The sequence below is a fragment of the Salvia splendens genome, chromosome 4 (genome assembly GCF_004379255.2).
Source record: "Salvia splendens isolate huo1 chromosome 4, SspV2, whole genome shotgun sequence".
Classification (NCBI taxonomy): Eukaryota; Viridiplantae; Streptophyta; class Magnoliopsida; order Lamiales; family Lamiaceae; genus Salvia; species Salvia splendens.
In genome coordinates this window covers 2990204-3008018 of record NC_056035.1, presented here as the reverse complement: position 1 = coordinate 3008018, position 17815 = coordinate 2990204, and the positions used below count along the sequence as shown (strand labels likewise).

At 37.9% G+C, this 17815-nt stretch overlaps 2 protein-coding genes, 1 long non-coding RNA gene and 1 other non-coding gene across 4 annotated transcripts; 1 reads left to right on the top strand and 3 right to left on the bottom strand.

Moving 5' to 3' along the window:
• Positions 1–631: 631 nt before the first annotated feature.
• LOC121799548 (protein LURP-one-related 5-like) lies at positions 632–1945 on the bottom strand. The gene is made up of 2 exons (XM_042198952.1): positions 1584–1945; positions 632–1208 (listed from the first exon to the last, which is right to left on the bottom strand). Exons 1-2 carry the CDS (start codon positions 1851–1853, stop codon positions 783–785), a joined length of 696 nt encoding a protein of 231 aa, XP_042054886.1. The 5' UTR covers positions 1854–1945; the 3' UTR covers positions 632–782.
• Positions 1946–4716: 2771 nt separating this feature from the next.
• Positions 4717–4788, top strand: TRNAD-GUC. The gene has a single exon. It is a non-coding gene; the product is annotated as a tRNA-Asp (tRNA).
• Positions 4789–5798: 1010 nt separating this feature from the next.
• LOC121798682 lies at positions 5799–7840 on the bottom strand. Its single transcript, XM_042197806.1, has 3 exons — positions 7231–7840; positions 6851–7023; positions 5799–6203 (listed from the first exon to the last, which is right to left on the bottom strand). Exons 1-3 carry the CDS (start codon positions 7723–7725, stop codon positions 6029–6031), a joined length of 843 nt encoding a protein of 280 aa, XP_042053740.1. The 5' UTR covers positions 7726–7840; the 3' UTR covers positions 5799–6028.
• Positions 7841–13346: 5506 nt separating this feature from the next.
• LOC121798104 lies at positions 13347–16919 on the bottom strand. The gene is made up of 2 exons (XR_006050004.1): positions 16505–16919; positions 13347–13765 (listed from the first exon to the last, which is right to left on the bottom strand). It is a non-coding gene; the product is annotated as an uncharacterized LOC121798104 (long non-coding RNA).
• Between the last annotated feature and the right edge of the window lie 896 nt (positions 16920–17815).

Genomic DNA, 17815 nt, shown 5'->3' with positions numbered 1-17815 from the left:
CATGTTCTTGTTTGACGAACTAAAAAGGAAAGTGTGCATATTCTTGTAAGATGGAGGGAGTACTACTTAGTCCCTTAAAAATAGATTTTTTTTTCATTTTGGATAATCCCTAAAAAATAAAAACTTTCTACGTTGACTCCATAATTTACTAACATCGTTTCTACTTATTTTTTTCTTCATCTCTCTTACTTTATTCATTTTTCTTCTCCCATCTGTTACTTTTTATCAATTATACATTATAATTCAAGCCGTTTCAAAAAATTTAGTTTTTGATGGATGAAGGTAGTAGTAGTATAAGAATAATTTACAGTGGATTGCCAAATACTACTAGATGTGAATTTATAAGTACTACTACTAGTTTTATGTCTTTTAGTGAATATATGAAATGTGAACAACATGATCCAAAATTCCAAATGCCTTATGCACCTATATCTAGCACTTATATATTTATATAGACCGAAAACGGATCTTGAAATAAAGAAATTATACAAGCATTATTTGTGCATGCAAAAGGCACTTGGATGGTAGTCATATTTTTTTTGCTATAAAGTTTTTGCATCAAATCTGGTGAGGATTATATACATCAGCTTTTGTAGTGTTGCATGTGTGTTAATTTATTAAGAGAATTTGCTACTTTGATAATTTTTTCATAAATTAGTGAATGGAATAGTACTTTGATACTACTACTACTACTTCATAACTAGAATTTTACATATTTTCTTTTAATTCACATTACATAAAAGTCAAAAGATAAAACCAAAATCAAACCGCAAATCTACAATCTACAGGATATTCAAATTGGAATCCTCACCGGTGGGGTCCGCACCGACCTTGCTCCCGTTGTGAACGCCGCCGCCCGCCTCGTCGCCGTAGATCTGATCGAGCACCAGCACCAGCCCCATGGCGAAGGCACCGTCGAACCCCGCCTTCAGCGAAAGCACGAAGACGTCCTTCCCGAGCACCACGTTCGTGGTCGCGTCCACCTTGCGCCGGATCTCAGCCACGATCTCCTTATCCGCGGCCAGAATGTTGCAGTTCCGGCACGCGAAGGAGCCTTCGATCTGGTACTCCTCGCCGGGGTTGGTGTACACCTCTACCGTCATGCTCGACCGTCCGATTATCGACGATCTCCGCACGCTGAACAGCGCCTTCTTCCCCTCCGATCCCTCGCCGACGAAGCCCTCCCACCGCTGGTGCAGACTCGGCCTCTGCTCGATAAAAATTGGGGAAAACAGATCAGTGAGTTGATTCAGATGCTAAATCACACGATCGCGGCGCGAATTCGCGTAATGATTGATTAATTAACACGGAAATCATATGAGTTTGGTGAAAAAATCACAAGCTACAACACTCCACTGTATACTCAATCGCCGAAATATGTAAAAAAAAAATCCGCAATCTGAGATGAATACACTTCACTCCAATGCTAAACCACATGATCGTAGCGCGAATGCGTGTAATCGTTGATCAATTAACACGGAAATCATATGATTTCGGGGAAAATAAATTAACAGCTACAGTAGTACACTTCATACGCAATCGTCGAATTATGAGGAAATCGGCGATCTGAGATGAATACATACCTTGCGGCGGACGGTGAGGATGCATCTGCCGGAGGCATCCATGAGAACGACTTCGCCTGTATCGCCGCCGTCGGGGCCGTACGAGTCGACTCGGAAGACGAGAGCGCCTTTGCAATCGTAAGCAGTGAAGCCGTCGCCGGCGAAAAAGAGAGAGGTTTTCAGCACGGTGAGATGCGTCTCTTCTTCGTACACGTAGCCTTTCTCCACGATCGCGCCGCTCTTCGTCACTGTCTCCGCCGCCATTCGCTTCGCCGCCGACGGCCACAGCATAACAAAATCGAGAAATTAGCGGCTGCGGCGAAGAAGAAAGGGAGCTGATTTTTTTTCCTTTTTTGGAACAATTTTAATAGGAAAAGAAAATGAGCGCGATGAAATTGAAGTGAGGACTCAGGACAGTGTGATGAGTATTTATATGGGAAATGGAGGCAGTGGGGCCTACTCTGCGCCACGTATTAGTGAGGAAGCATTATTACTTTAATAATTTATTCAGATACATAAGGATTTGATTATTTATTTTATTTATCACTTTTTAATAGTAAATTATTCAGATTCAAAAGATTTGATTATTTATTTTATTCCTACTAGTATCACTTTTTAATAAACACATGAATAGTATGCATGTGTCTTGATTTATAATTGCTGGACTAATAATTTAAGTGTAGTCCAGTTTTTATATTCGAATCTTTTTCTCTATGCCAATTACAGTTCATTTCATTTTGTTTTTAAAGTTGCTTTTGTATACTAGCTTACAATATTTTAGTATGATTTATTTATGAGTTTGGTGATTTAAAACGTTTTAAATTCAATCAAAATACATCAAATAGTACGTAGTCTTGTAAGAACTTTGGCTTTTCATATGCTAACTTAAGTGGATTATATAATTATTAACAGAAAAACCTATCATTTTATCAATTTTTTAATTATTCACCACTTTTAGGAATTCTAGACGTGTATACGTGAATGGGGAACATTTGACATTTTGAAAATTTATGAATAGATTATTTGACCTACTTAATAAGCTTTCTAGATTTTTTTGAAATAGAGAGGAGAAATTTAATGGTGTTGGGAGTTTTTCTGTCTAGGAGTTTGAGACCATTCATCTTCTATACACAAATTAAAATAGTATTGTTATATTTTGATTATAGTTTATTATTTTCATTTGCTTTTATGCATATTGTTCAATCTTCGTTGAAAAACGATTTCGTATAGAAGCTAACTCATCCAAATATGAGTTTGACACGTTTAATACTTATGTGGGAAGCTAAATCCAACTAAGTATTTACCAAAAGGGGCTGGGTAAATCTCTTTACAGCTATTATTAGGTGGAAACATTGTTTTATTTGGACTTATTAATGGTGGCAAGATTAATGCCAATGACCATGAAAATTTGAACTCCAGCCCTACATTGGATAACAGGTCAAATCTCATGAATATGAATATAGAAATCTGAGGCAGGATAATTTTGATGTCATATCAGTTACCATTATTTTTCTAAGGTAAAGTTTAGTCATACGTGTTTCCTTAATTATGGTACGACAAAATTAGTAAGAAAAGAATAACGAGTGAAAAAAAGGTTTGAGTCAAAGAATGACCATTATTCAATAATATCATAATAATCTATCGTCTCATAGATCATCCAAGAAAATTTACTGTATCCTTTATTCAAATTGAGAAATCTAGCAACTAAAAAAGTAGTAGGACGATTGAAGTATTGGAAATTCTTGATTATCTTGGTCAAAGATAACTGTTTCATACAATTTAATACTCCGTATTAATTAGTTACTTTTAAGGGTTATTAAAATTTTAGATAATCCATCTCTACAAATCCTAAAATTTTAGATAATCCAACGTCACAAACCATGTAAAAACGAGAATTTTGTTTATTATATTTCTATTACAAATTTAGTTCAAGGGCGACAATGTAAGTCATTTAAAAATTAAAATCACACCCTTTTTAAAAATCCAATGTAGTATATAATTATATAATAATATGAAATAATATATTCAATTATGAATTTATTAATTTCAATAAGTGGTTAAATGTGTAGTCCAACTACGTACGTGCTAGTCTCTAAGAAAAAGAGAGCAATTTTATTTCGGTTGCTACTTTTATAACATTGCGAGGGGCATTAATTTGTAATTTATGAATAAAACACAAAAATATTTATATGTTTACAACATCGTAAAGCTACCTATTTTAAGATACTAGATTTGTAAATCCAAAAGTCAATAAAAAGTTTCCTCCCAAGTGTTGGTGTCAATGTCCGTTTATAGCTTAGCGGATATTACCAGTTAACCACAAGGTTACTATCTTTGGTAATAAGGTTAACCAAACCTACCTACTACATAGATCTATCCAATCTTACAAAGATGTAATAATATCTTACATTACAGTTCACCATCATATAAATGTATTATATTCAAGCTCAATTAACCTTTACATTGATGGACTTAAACTTTGAAGTCAATATACAACATTTTCTTCTTTACCTGCAAAATATACACCAACTATTCGATATGTACAATATTTTAGGTTTCGCTTCTAACTTATAGTAAGGACAGAGTGTAGACTGACTCCACCATCGACTCATAAGTTTGAAAAAAATTCATTGAATTTGTCCTTTAGAGATGCCACCGAGACCATGGTGCGACATATTTGGGTCACTTCCGTTCTTCGATCACCATTCATTGTCGGCATGGCAGTTGCGCCGCCTTTGTCTTTTGATTCAGTGAGAACACATTCTTGACTCCTTCCAACTCCAACAGTTTCGTTTTCTAGATCTGCAGTTGCGTCTAACAACATAACAGTTAGATACTTGCATATTTATTTTATACATGTACATAAGTATATTTAAATGTTAGGAGTATAAACCATTGACAATCCAATGGCCCAAATATCGTAATGTTTTTGCAAAAGACTCATTTAGTCCATTCCTGCCTGCACATTGCCAAGTCTATCCATTGGGCCATGACCTTGTCATTCACAATTTATAAACTTTCTTGCTAGTCTAACATATTTAAAAATATTGTAAGATTAATTGTTCCACTAAATAATTTTGGTTTCCCAAAATTCATTATGATTGTATTTCAATAATTATAATATAAACTATTCCATATGATATAAGAACATCAAGTCGTTGTAGTATAGTGGTAAGTATTCCCGCCTGTCACGCGGGTGACCCGGGTTCGATCCCCGGCAACGGCGTATATTTTTTTAAAAAAATTACTGTACTTTATATTTTTTGCTTTCACTATGCCCCAACGTCTATTTTTTTATTTTGTAAATGCAAAACATTGCTTTCACTATGCCCCAACGTCTATTTTTTTATTTTGTAAATGCAAAACATTGTTTACGATGAATGATATGTTATATACCTTATGTGAGCTCCTTATGTGAGGACTACTCCCGTTTGAAGCACGTTTAGCGTTGTTCGTTTCGATTTATATATTTAGTTTGATTCTAATACATTAAAAAATGTTATTGAATTTTTTAATATCACAAAATTCATAAAAATCAAAGCTTGATTTGTTATTTTATTGATTTATTCAAAGTTATAGAGAAAAGAGTAAATCAAGCTTTGATTTTTATAAATTTTGTGAAATTGAAAACTTCAATAACATTTTTCAATGTATTAGAATCAAACTAAATATATAAATCGAAACGAACAACGCTAAACGTGCTTCAAACGAGAGTGGTGCTCAAGGTGTGTAGCATATCATTCCTCTATATATTGAATTCAAAATTTTAATTACTTTTCACTTTTCACCATCTAAATTTTGTATTTAGTTACTGTTAAATGATTATTATTATTATTATTATTATTATTATTATTATTATACTTCAATAAATATTTGTGTAAATTACTAAATACCCTTTTATATGTTCCATAGTTCAATTTATACAAGAAATATTATTCAGAACTTTCACGGATGGTATGTATTTACAAAAATAATTTCCAATAAACTTATTCTAACCAATAACCAAAATCCCAAGATCGAATTTTGAGGTTTTACAGAAAACTAAATCCACAGACACGGAAAAGATATGGCATATCATTAAGTGTGGCTGAGAAGTTTTTGCTGCAACAATTCAAGATTTTCCAAGGGGACCCTCTTTCTATTCATCAGCTACTTGCAAAGAAAAATAAGGCTAAAATCCAAATACCAAGAAAATTCACCATATTCTAAGTCAACAATTCCAAAGTCCAAATGAAATTATAGGAAGCTAAACCACTTATATTAGAAACATGGATACCATAACATTGTTCATACAGAGAGATGTTACAGTCAGAATCTTGCTATTCTTTAATATGTACAACAGAGCAATAAGACACATACCAAGAAGCAAAATTTCATCAAGATTCAAGAATGTTAGAGCACAATTTTCTCCTTGGCACTTGATGACTACTATATTTTGATGTTATGTAGCTATATTAGGTTTCCGACTAAGAAGCTGCTGCGATAGGAGGCCAGTGAGCTCCCTCTTGTAAGAAGTTGGATGAAAGATTGCTTCTTTTCTCGTACATATCGTTTACTTCTTCTTCCTCTTCCTCCTCTTCTTCTTCCTCTTCGTCATCCTCAGCATCCCATAAGAATCGAGCATATGAAGCTAGAACATAGCTGCACCGTGAAGTAAAGTTTCAACAAAGGATAAACTAATGAAACAATTTATGTTTTCTAACCAAAAGCTGCACAAGTTTTAAGTTTATCACATGATTAGTTCACCTGTTTAAGTGTTCATAGTGTGACATAACATTGACAGACTTGCCAAACAAATCAAAATAGCATGTGCTCAGAACTAAATCAACGCAGTCTAAACATGAACTAAAATTAAACAGATGCATAAATTAGCAATGAAGTGGAGGTAGTTAAGTCACCACAGATAAATATGACCAAAACATTATATCCTTGTTGCTCATGGAGAGTCATTCATTGCAAAGTATTCATAGCTCAAACCACTGTCTAAACTAACTAGCCAAACAAAATGGCCAACTCAATCATAACAAACATTTCCCTCAGAGATAATAAAAGAACCAAGAAAGCAAGAATCATATCCTTTTTGCTGTGTACCATAGCTCATACCAATGTGAAGCTAATACAACAAACTTTTCCCCCATAGATAAGGAAACAACCAAAAAGGAAAGAATCATATCCCTCGTACCATTGTTAAACTAAAAAAGCAAACTAAAGGGCCAACAAAATTATACTAACAAACTTTTCCCTCAAAGAGAATAAAACAGGCAAGAAGGAAAGAATCATATCCTCACCAATCATTGGGGTCAGTTTTGACAGCTTGATCAAAATAGGCCTCGGCTCGAACAGCGTCTCTTTGCGTCTGCCATATTAAATCAGCGTAGAGCGATAGCACATTACCATCAATCGGATTAGCCAAAATCGCCCTTCCACAATACTCCTCTGCCTTTACCAAATCTCCCCTAACCTACACACACACATCAAACAATTCCAAATTCAAATCTCAACCCCTCCAAATACAAAATCACACAAAATGATCAACAGGATAGCTATACAAAGCATGAATAGTGAAACACACAAAGGCTCCTGCGACGAAATTGAAAGAATAAGGGATATGATGCCCCAATTTTCAACCCAAAACCTAATCCGAGATTAATTAGCAGAAGAAAACTACCTCCTTGAGGAATCGAGCATAATTCGCGAGGAGAAGAGCATTGCCAGGATTAGCTTGAATCATCATCTCATAGTAAACGTCTGTGCTCTCCCGGCCGGGACCCGACCCCTCATCCGATCCCCTACCTCCGCCGCACACGCCTCCGCCGCCGCATCCCCCTACGCCGCCGCCAACCACCAGCGTCTGCGGCTTCCCCTGCCTCTCCAGATACCCCACCGTGGACAGGGCGCTGGGCCCGACCTCATGCCACTCCCTCCGCTCCTTCACCCGCGCCAGCTTCGGCACCCGCGGGGAGAGCTTCGCCGGATCCTTGAGATCGGAGTCGAATCGGGTCGGCGTGACCCGGCCGAACCCTTCCTCGTAGCTCATGGACATGGAAAAGGACCGTGTCCTCGTCAGCTGCAGCAGGGATTCCGGCTCCGGCGAGGATCCGGTTGTTGAATTGTTGTGAAGCCATGAATTCAAAATTGGGGACGACGCGCTCCTCAGCAGCATTTCTTTTGAGTAATTTATTGTTGTGGATTGATCAATTTGTGTTGATTCCAGTTGGTGGCGGTGGTGGTGGTGGTGGTGGTGGCTCCTCCTTGGTTGTTGAAGGAGAGTGGTGGGGATTTTATAAAGGGGGCGGAATTGGAATGTAGTGATGAAAAGACAAAAGATTTTTATTGAATAAATGAACCAATAATTATCAAATGTTTCACGTGATGATAATGAGGTGGCAGTAGGAAGCACCGCTCATCAGTGATGTCTGGGCCCCACCCGTGTATTCTTAGTTAAATACCAAGTCCATCCGCAACGATATCTTAACCGTCTCTTACCTATCTCTTAACCGTCTCATCTCTTCAACTTTTCATCGATCTCTTAACTAAGACACATCACCTGCAACCCTCCATCTCTTAACCATCTCTTAACAATCCACAACGCTGTCACTAAACCGTCGCTTAAATTACTATTCACGTGCTCCACTGTACTTTTTTACTGCATCACTTAACTAAGGGACGAAACCTACAACCCTCCATCCCTTAAATTACTATTCATATAATTTCATTTTTTATTTTTATTTCCAACCAAATTCAATTAAAAAAAACACAATTCATTAAAAATAAAATAAAATTACAACATAAAATAAAAATACAACTTAAAATTCAAAAAAATAAAAAAAGACATAATTAAAATACTAAAAAAATAAAAATGACATAATTTAAAATTCAATTTTATAGAAAATAAAAAAAACTACTCCGCCGGCGAATCATCCTCTGAAGGCGGTGGAGGTGCACTGAAGCCGTGAGGAGGCGGAATGCAGAGTTGTGCTGCCATAAATGTAATTCCGTTAAGCCAGACTTGATATTGGGCGGGCGTCATGCGGGAAGTGTCCGTCATTGTGGCGGTCATATACCCGAGCCCGCCTGGCTTGATTCGGCTAGGCCCCTCCTCCCTCTAGCCGTCTTCGCCGCATTTCTCCCTTGCGGCCGACAGCGCCCACGGGAGGACTCCCCGGCATCGTCTGCCGGAGTCTCAACCTCCTGAGAGGCAAACTCTTGTGGCCCGCTGCCCGAACCGCCCTCACCAGACGAGTATTGGTCACTCGTCGTGTGCTTCATGCGCTTCGAGGTCGAGCTCGTGCTGGACCGCACACCGCCGGCCCACCTTTCCTCGTCCTTGACGACCTTCCAAAGATCGACATATTTGAATTGTTTGCCGGTGTCGTCGAAGTAGACCCGCAAAGCCGACCTCAGAATGTCGGCTCAACTGGCTCCGCTTTGGTAATGAGCCGCTTCATTCTTGTGGATGGCGCATAATCGTTTGACCTCTCTGTCGACTAGGTCAAAGTGAGCGCGGAGCATCTTATATGTGCGGCGGCGGGACCCCTTCGACTTAATCTGGTGGTAAGCCTCGGTGACCTTTTCCCAGAAGCACTTCCGGGGTTGTTGATTCCCGACGATGGGATCGTACGAGACGCTGATCCAGGCGTTGTACACCGCTAGCGTTTCTTTGGGGCCGTACGGATGCCGGCCTAGATCCTCCTCCTCGTCCGCCTCCGCCTCCGCCCTGGAGCTTCCACCACCTTGGCCACCTGCCCCGCCTCAGCCTTCTTTCGGAGTGGGTTCAACGGAATAATCCTCCCAAATTTGGGATAATCCCTGCGAATACCGCGGGGCGGAGGGACGAACGTATGCATCCACGTCAAATTTGGGTGGTTGGTACCCCCCGGCGTCGACGAACCCTGGGTGCCCTGTGTCGACGAACCGGAACCACCCAATGTGTTGTACATGCTCTCCCAGTCGCCGAACGCGTTGAGATCCCACCCGCCGGAGTTTCCGTCGCCGGACATTTTGTGATGAGATGTTAGATGAAAATTGGAGAGGAAATGAAGATGATTTGGGAAGAATAGATGTGTAGTTGTGTGTGAAATGAAGATGAATTATGAGTATTTATAGATAAAAAAATGGAAAACAGCTATAAACGGTAATATTACCGTTTTCCACTTTTAATTTTTTTTAATTCGAATTTTAAAAAAAATAATTTAATGCATCAGCGTGACGATGCCCACTCGCGGCCGGCAAGTGGGCGTCACACATGGCGCCGGGGTGCGCCACGTCGCCTCGGCACTTGGCGAGACGTCTCGCCATTCGTCACGCCGTGACGGAACACAAAACGGGCTGGGGACGAGACAGGGCGCCACAACGCATCACGCCGCCGTCTCGTTCCTTTGTGACAGAATACGGGCCACCCGCGTGACGCGTTAACCATCTCATCCCTTAACTATTCATTCAATTTCATTTTTTATTTTTATTTCCAACAAATTCAATTAATAAAAACACACTTCATTAAATAATATAAAATTACAACTTAAAATAAAAAAAACACATAATTAAAATCCAAAAAAAATTAAATATTACATAATTTAAAATACAATTTTATAGAAATTATAAAAACTACTCAGCCGACGAATCATCCCCCAAAGGCGGTGGCGGTGCACTCAAGCTACCTGGAGACAGAATACCAATTTGTCTTGCCATAAACTCAATTCCGGCAATATAGGCTTGATATTGGGGAGGCGTCATGCGGGAAGTGTCAGCCATCGTATCGGTCAAGTACATGGACAATAGGGTGTTCGAGTCCGAGACCGATCCCGCCTGGCTTGATTCGCCTCGGCCCCTCTTCCCTCTAGCCGCCTTGGTCCCTTGCGGCCGACGGCGCCCACGGGAGGACCCCCCTGCATCGGTGGTCGTGCCCTCAACCTCTTGTGAGGCATTGCCTGACCCGCCCTCACTAAAAGAGTATTGACCACCCGCGCGTGTGCTTCGTGCGTTTCGAACTCGAGCTTGTGCTGGACTAGACATCGCCAGCCCACCTTTCAACGTCTCTGACCGCCTCCCAAACATCGACATGTTTGAATTCTTTGCAGTTGTCGTCAAAAAAAACTCGCAAAGCCGCTCTCAGAATGTCGGCTCCACTGGCTCCGCTTTGGTAATTCGCCGCTTCATTCTTGTAGATTCCGCAAAAAAATTTTACATCTCTATCGACTCGGTCAAAATGACTGCGGAACATCTTCATGGTGCTGCGGCGGGCCCCCTTCGGCTTGTTCTCGTTGTAGGCGTCAGTGACCTTTTCCCAAAAACACTTGCGGGTTTATTGATTCCCGACTATGGGATCGTACGAGACGCTGACCCAAGCGTTGAACAGAATCATCGTCTCCTTGCGACTGTATGGATGACGACCGATATCCTCCTCCTCCTCTTCCTCCACGGCGTCGAATGTGCGACCCCCGGAGCTTCCACCGCCTCGTGCTCCTTCCGGAGTGGGTTCATCCAGAAAATTCTCCCTAATTTGGGATAATCCTTGCGAATACCTCGGGGTGGAGAGACGAGCGTATGCATCCACATCAAAATGAGGTGGTTGGTACGCTGCCGGCGTCGACGAGCCTTGGGTGCCCGGCGTCGACGAACCGAAACCACCCAAGACATTGAACATGCCCCCAGTCGCCAAACGTGTTCAAGTCATAGCCGCTGGAGCCGCCGGAGTTTCCGTCGCCGAACATTTTGAGATGAAAATTGGAGAGGTGAGATGAAAATAGGAGAGGAAAGAGAGATGATTTGAGAAGAATAGATGTGTGTTTGTGTGTATAATGAGGATGAAAGCCTAGTATTTATAGAGTAAAAAAAAAAAGAAAAAAAATACCGTTGAACGGTAAAAAAATGGTAACATTACCGTTTTAATTATTTTTATTATTAAAATAGATTTTTTTTAAAAAAAATTATTTATTGCGTCAGCGTGACAACGCCCACTCGCGGGCCGGCGAGTGGGCGTCACGCCTAGCACCAGCGCGCACCACGTGGCGCTGGAGCATGGCGAGACGTCTCGCCAGCCCACCCTTCGAGACGAGACGCCCGCATAGATGGAGGGCTGCAACGCTGTCTCGCTGTCGTCTCGTCTCTGCGAGACGAGATAGAGATAGCAACGAGATGCATTGCGGATGGCCTAATACTCCTGCCGCTCTCATGCGTTCCGCTTCGCATAAAATTTAGTACTCCTATGATTTTGTTAATTAAATGAAATAATAATAAAATAGAAAGATAAATAAAACTAATAGGATAAAATAAAAGAGTGAATAAAATAAAAGTTTTAAATTTTTTTATATTAAGTGCACTATATTACTTGAAATTATGGCTGTGTAAGATATTTTTAGAATTGTTTCTGCTAATATTTTCTTTTCGAAATCTGTTTTTTTAGCTAACTTTTTCCTTTATGTGCTTTTAGCTACTTCTAATCCTTCAACTTTTACAATTGGTCTTTATTGGCTTAATAAGGACTAAAGATGGTTTCCGACAATTTTAACAAAATTAATAAAAAATAGAAAAAATAATAACATTTATTGGCTTAATAAGGACTAAAGATGGTTTCCGACAATTTTAACAAAATTAATAAAAAATAGAAAAAATAATAACATGACAGATGCTTAAGTCTTTACCCTTTAAATGCGTCTTTTTTATTACATATTATAATGGAAGAAAGATGAAGTATGAATGTGAACCTCAATGTCATAAAATTATAAGTATTATTGCACCATAAATCAATGATGACTTAAATGATAAATTTGATACTAGATTTTTCTTACACTTATGAGCCAATAAGAGACTACTTTGAAACAAGATAAATTGTTGTTGAATATCTACGGAGCAAAAAATGATTGATAAGTCATAGTATAGACTAATTAAATCGACTGAAACAGTTTAACGTAATAATTGTCACACACTATTCTTTTAATCAATAGGTCAATTATTGAATTCACCGAACCACAAAGTAAATGAATTAAAATTCATTATTAATTATCTATAAAATTAAAAAATCTACTTAACCACAAATATTTGCTAAAGATTGTTCAATGAATAAAGAATGACCATAATAATGTTTCCTTTATTCATTAAATTGATTAACTCTTTGGGCTTGAAGCAACAAGTCAACAGGCACCATATGATGTTTCAATTTCTTTATTCTTCTTTTTATTGATTAATTTTTAAATTTCTTACAACAATTCCATATTCCAAAACTCAAGAATATTCTTTTTGACGGTTAATACATATTAGAAGTAGATATCATTAAATTTAGGAAAACTCAAAAGTAAATTTACAATATCTTGCACAAGTTTTTCTATATTTATACATCTAGGCAGACTTTGTATATAGATCAAACTTTAAGGCTATTTAGTTTATTCATCCAATCCAAGCCCTACTTAAAAAAAAGTTACACTAACTTAAAAAATCAAATACATACTAAAAATAGCCTATGAAGGCATTATATTTAAAAAATCTCAAAGTCGTACTACAGATATTTATCTAGCTATAGGTAAAATTGAACCAGCATTACATTTTTCAAAGTCCATTTCAACTAATATCAAATCAATAATTAAGATTTAAGAAACACCATCCATCAACAACTTCTTGGATGCCTGCGTATATATGAAGGCCCAATTGACGTGATTATATTTATCATCCACAAATATTCTTAATCTGGAAAATGGGATTAAAAAAGGTGACAAGATGATATGTTAAAATTGATATTTTAGCAACGAGGGGCTCCACATCTCACTTTTTTTTTCTGGTGAAGAATTATAGTATTCCTAAGTAAACTTGAATTAATCTCAGATTATAGAAAAGCATGAGAACGACAAGCAGCTAACCACACTCCACTTCTGTAGATATGGTGGTGATACATTATAAACCAAATTTGCAGACTAAATAATAAAATAAATTTCACGGTCATGCTCAAAAGCCAGGATGAGAAACACCCAAAAGGGGAAATGGACGTGCCTTTTTCACTTGCTCGGTCCATCAAATAACAGGCTGCCACGACTCAGAAACAGCACAGAGAGGGCCGTCGCATTCCATCTTTCTTGATCATTCATTAGCCGCATTTGGTCCACCAATGAGATCGAGGCAGACCTGCACTCGGGTGCCCCCATTGATGCTGATAAGGTATGGACATGTTGCTAGCTGGGACCACAGCCTACCTTTTGATCACGTCGTCAATAATTCTGCAATACAACAAACAGAGAAGATGAGTGTTTCAAACTTAACTGAATACTCTTTTTTATTTCAGACAGTCAAATATGGCCTAATGAAGATAGGGTGAAAAGGTGAGCATGGCAGTTGTTGGGTTTGGATATGGTTAGGGAGTAACTTCAATCAGGTGCATCCAAAAAAATCAGTATTTTGTGGTAGAAAAATTGGCTGAAGGATAAACATATCCTCCATATTGACAATTCAACTTCAAAAAGTAAAAAAAGATTGCATTTACTGAAACTAAAAGAGAAGTCATGCTGTTGATATTGAGGCGAGGATGATATACCTAATAAGAAATTCTATGCATATGATCAAGAAGGCAAACAGTGGATATTCATGCTTTTAATTTGATTGATACAATTGATTGATACATGAAATGTTCTCTCCATTTGCTAATTCTCTTCATTAACTGTACCTAATATTCATGCTTTCTATACAAATGTTCTCTTCATTAGTTGTATCAATCAATTTTCGAGCTTCGTGTATGGTGAATGAAAGATTAACCATATGAAATGATATTCATTGAAGTTATTTGGTTAGGTATGAGGGGGCCAAAAAGATCCCCAAGAAGACTGAAAATGTAAAAGCAAACCACCTGCAAAGCAATGACGTAGATGCTTTCAGGTGGAAATGTTTGGGGACAAACATGTTCATCAGTTGTTAATTGTTAAGGAGAGATGGTTCGGCTGATTTCCCTTTTCAATACTCAATGATACTCGATTTTTTAAGAGTGCATAAGATTTTAAGTGGGAATTGAAATTATGTTTGATGGCTGATACGTTAAGTAATGGAGTAATAGTGTTAAGGAGGAGAGGCAGGGAAAAAATGTGTTAATCAGTATTCCAGCGGATATGAGTTATATTTCTTTGTTTGCGAAATAGATAACCTAGCTGGAAATTACTTCCTAGTAGAAAGAAGTATCATTTCAGCATTCCATTTGACATTTTCTACACATACCCTCATATCAGCCTTATCAAGTGAAGCCGTGGAGGTAAGATAAATGTACAACCTTTCATCTTGGCCTAGCATATGGTATCAAGTTTAAAGACCACCTCATTTGAAAGCTTAAGATGGGGGCATCATTATAATATTGAAGTTAATAATACTACATAATCATCAAGTCACAAACTAAAACCATGATCGAAATAAACAGGAAAGAAAGTTTCAAAATGTCGTCATGGTCGTGGTTCCATTCTATGATGCATGAAGTTATTGGCAGAAACTGGCTGCTGACTTATCAGACTCGACATCAGACCCTGTCTGCAACCTTTCACAATGTTCTGTATTGCCTACCAATTTTTTTAAATCCATTTTCTTTCAGAACATAATGTCGCTCTCAACTGCAAACCTAAACATATTGCCTTGAGTTTAAGTAAGTGAAAGTTAAATCACAAGTTGGTGACCTTAACTAGTACAGTCAAAATCTATAGCCGTCAGTTCTCACCGATGCCTGATCTTCAACCATATCATTATAAGATTATAAGTTCCCAACTAATATGCACTCAAATTGATTGATACAATTAGCAAATGAAGAGAACATTTGTTAAGGAGAACTGGAGAAGTATAATCCACTTTTTAATTTGCTAGAATCCCCACTCCTTAACAATGTATCCTTAACAATGTATAGAAAGAAATATTCGAAGATTCTGATTTCAATGGATCTCAGACCACCAGTTATCGAGTTTACTGAACTGCACTATCTCAATAGTTAACAAAACCCCTCTTCTCATCTCATTTATTTATGACCTTCTCAAATCTCATAACGTATTCAACCAGTCCCCAATAGTACAATGTCCAACTTATAAATGCACGTCTCGTATTCTCATCATATACACGCAACAAAAAAAACCTCTTGATATCCAATTACCATATACTGCTAGGTTTAAGGATTACTTGGCTTGTAGAAAGTGGGCTTATTAGCTATCATAATTCAGAAAACCTCCATTATTTACTTTGTCTAATAATATAGACTTGCTATTTGTTAGTAATTACTACTCCATCCGTCCCCGATTAATTGTCATTCTTTCCCATTTCGGTCCAGTCTCTCAATAATTATCACATTTTATTTTTACCATAAATGATAAGTAGGTCTCACATTCCACCAACTCACTCCCCTCACATTTTAGTATAAAACCAATATAAAAAAGTGGGTATCACATTCCACTAACTTTTTCAACTAACTTTTCTTTATATTTTTTAAAACTCGTGCCCGGTCAAAGAGTGACAATTAATCGGATACGGAGGTAGTAATTCATATGTAGGTGAAGCTTCCTCTGTCAGGCATGATATTAAACGATGAACATAATAGTCAGAAGATAGTCCGTACCAAGCAAAAGAGAGTGGATTCAAACTGACCATTGACTAACACATGATCACCAATAATGGCAAACTTCCTAATGGACCATGCCCTTTCCTTCTACGAAAGAGATTCTTCGCCGCTGATTGAGTGAAGTCACATATTAATTGACACTAATCCAATTAATACTCTCTCAATCGTTCAATCATCCAGAAAGTATACAATACAAAGGATCAAACATAAGCTTTGATACGTCCAGCCAACCAATTTTAACACACATCAACAGTCAATAAACTCATTCTAGATTGATAATCCTAGGTAATTTATCGGTAGAAACTCAAATGATCATATATTAAAATCAAAATTGATGGCAACGAGCACGACTAAATTTTCTAAAAAAACATGAAAATTGCACCAGATATTGGAGACAGATGTTGCTCTGAAGGCGGATCCGGGGCTGGACCGGTGGCTCGGGGGCATCCCAACCACGAATTGCGCTTGGGTGGAAATGAATCACGGCGATCCAATTTAAAGGAATAAGAATAAGAAAAAACGCAGGAGATCATACGGTCAGTGGTTGCGGCGGTACAACTGTAAATTTCCGGCGGCGGAATAGCACGGTTGTAGTGGTGGCGGTGGAGGTTGACGATCTCGCGGCAGGTAAGGGAAGAAGACGCCATTTTTTGTTGACATTTTTCTGTTTCGTTCATTAATTCAGTAGGCTTCCGGCCGGGGCTCCGAATATCAAATTCGGGTCTGGATTCGGCCCAAAGAGTTAACCCAACTTCTCATTTCCCTCTTTCTGTTTATAAAATTCGGCCTTTTAATTGAGTTTGTCACATTTAATCTTTAACTGAGATTTGTCTTTTCTTATTTTAACTAATTCATTTGAATTGAAATTAATAATTTAAATTAGTGAGTAATAGATTTCAAGAAAAAAGTAACCTGAAATTTGAAGTATATATGTCCTTTTGTGTATGCATACTTAAAAGGGTTGAAGTGAATGACACCACTTTGTTTGGTTCCAATTTATGATGCATGCAATTCTGATCTTGATTTTAGACGTATCATAATGTAAAAATATAAAAGTGACTTGGTAAATTGTGAAATGTCCAATCAAATATGCTGAGCCCCCACCTAACCTCAGATCTTAAAGAAGAGATCGAAAACAACAAGCCAACAAAATGATAAATAAATTCATACATAGTTCGGCGTTCTTCCAATATCAGGCCATCCACAACGCCGTTCCTATACCGTTCATATACCGTTCCTTAAATCACTATTTGAGGGTCCACTGTACTTTTTTACTCCATTCCCTAACTAAGGAACGGAACCTGCAACCCTCCGTTCCTTAACCGTTCCTTAAATTACTATTCATTCAATTTCATTTTTTTTATTTCCAACTAAATTCAATTAAAAAAATACACTTTATTAAAAAAAACACACTTTATTAAAAAAAAGCACACTTTATTAAAAAACACACAACATTAAAAAAATTACAACTTAAACTTTAAAAAATAAAAAGCACACAATTAAAATCCTAAAAAAAATAAAAAGCACACAATTAAAAACCTAAAAAAATAAAGGTACACAACTTTAATAATTTCATCCGCCAAAATTTGCCCAAATGTGCTCAATTAGATCTTGTTGGAGTTGGGTGTGGGCACTAGAGTCACGTGTCCTTGCACGAATAGATAACCGTTCTTGTATAGACGGATGCGCTCCA

Bases quoted from the DNA above. Each gene is read 5' to 3' on its own strand.
- LOC121799548 (XM_042198952.1), bottom strand. From the start codon at position 1,853: ATGCTGTGGCCGTCGGCGGCGAAGCGAATGGCGGCGGAGACAGTGACG. The intron at 1,209-1,583 runs GTATGTATTCAT...TTTATCGAGCAG, and splicing joins TCCTCACCGTCCGCCGCAAG to AGGCCGAGTCTGCACCAGCG.
- LOC121798682 (XM_042197806.1), bottom strand. From the start codon at position 7,725: ATGCTGCTGAGGAGCGCGTCGTCCCCAATTTTGAATTCATGGCTTCAC. The intron at 7,024-7,230 runs GTAGTTTTCTTC...GTGTGTGTGTAG, and splicing joins ATGCTCGATTCCTCAAGGAG to GTTAGGGGAGATTTGGTAAA. The intron at 6,204-6,850 runs GTGAGGATATGA...TTCACGGTGCAG, and splicing joins AAAACTGACCCCAATGATTG to CTATGTTCTAGCTTCATATG.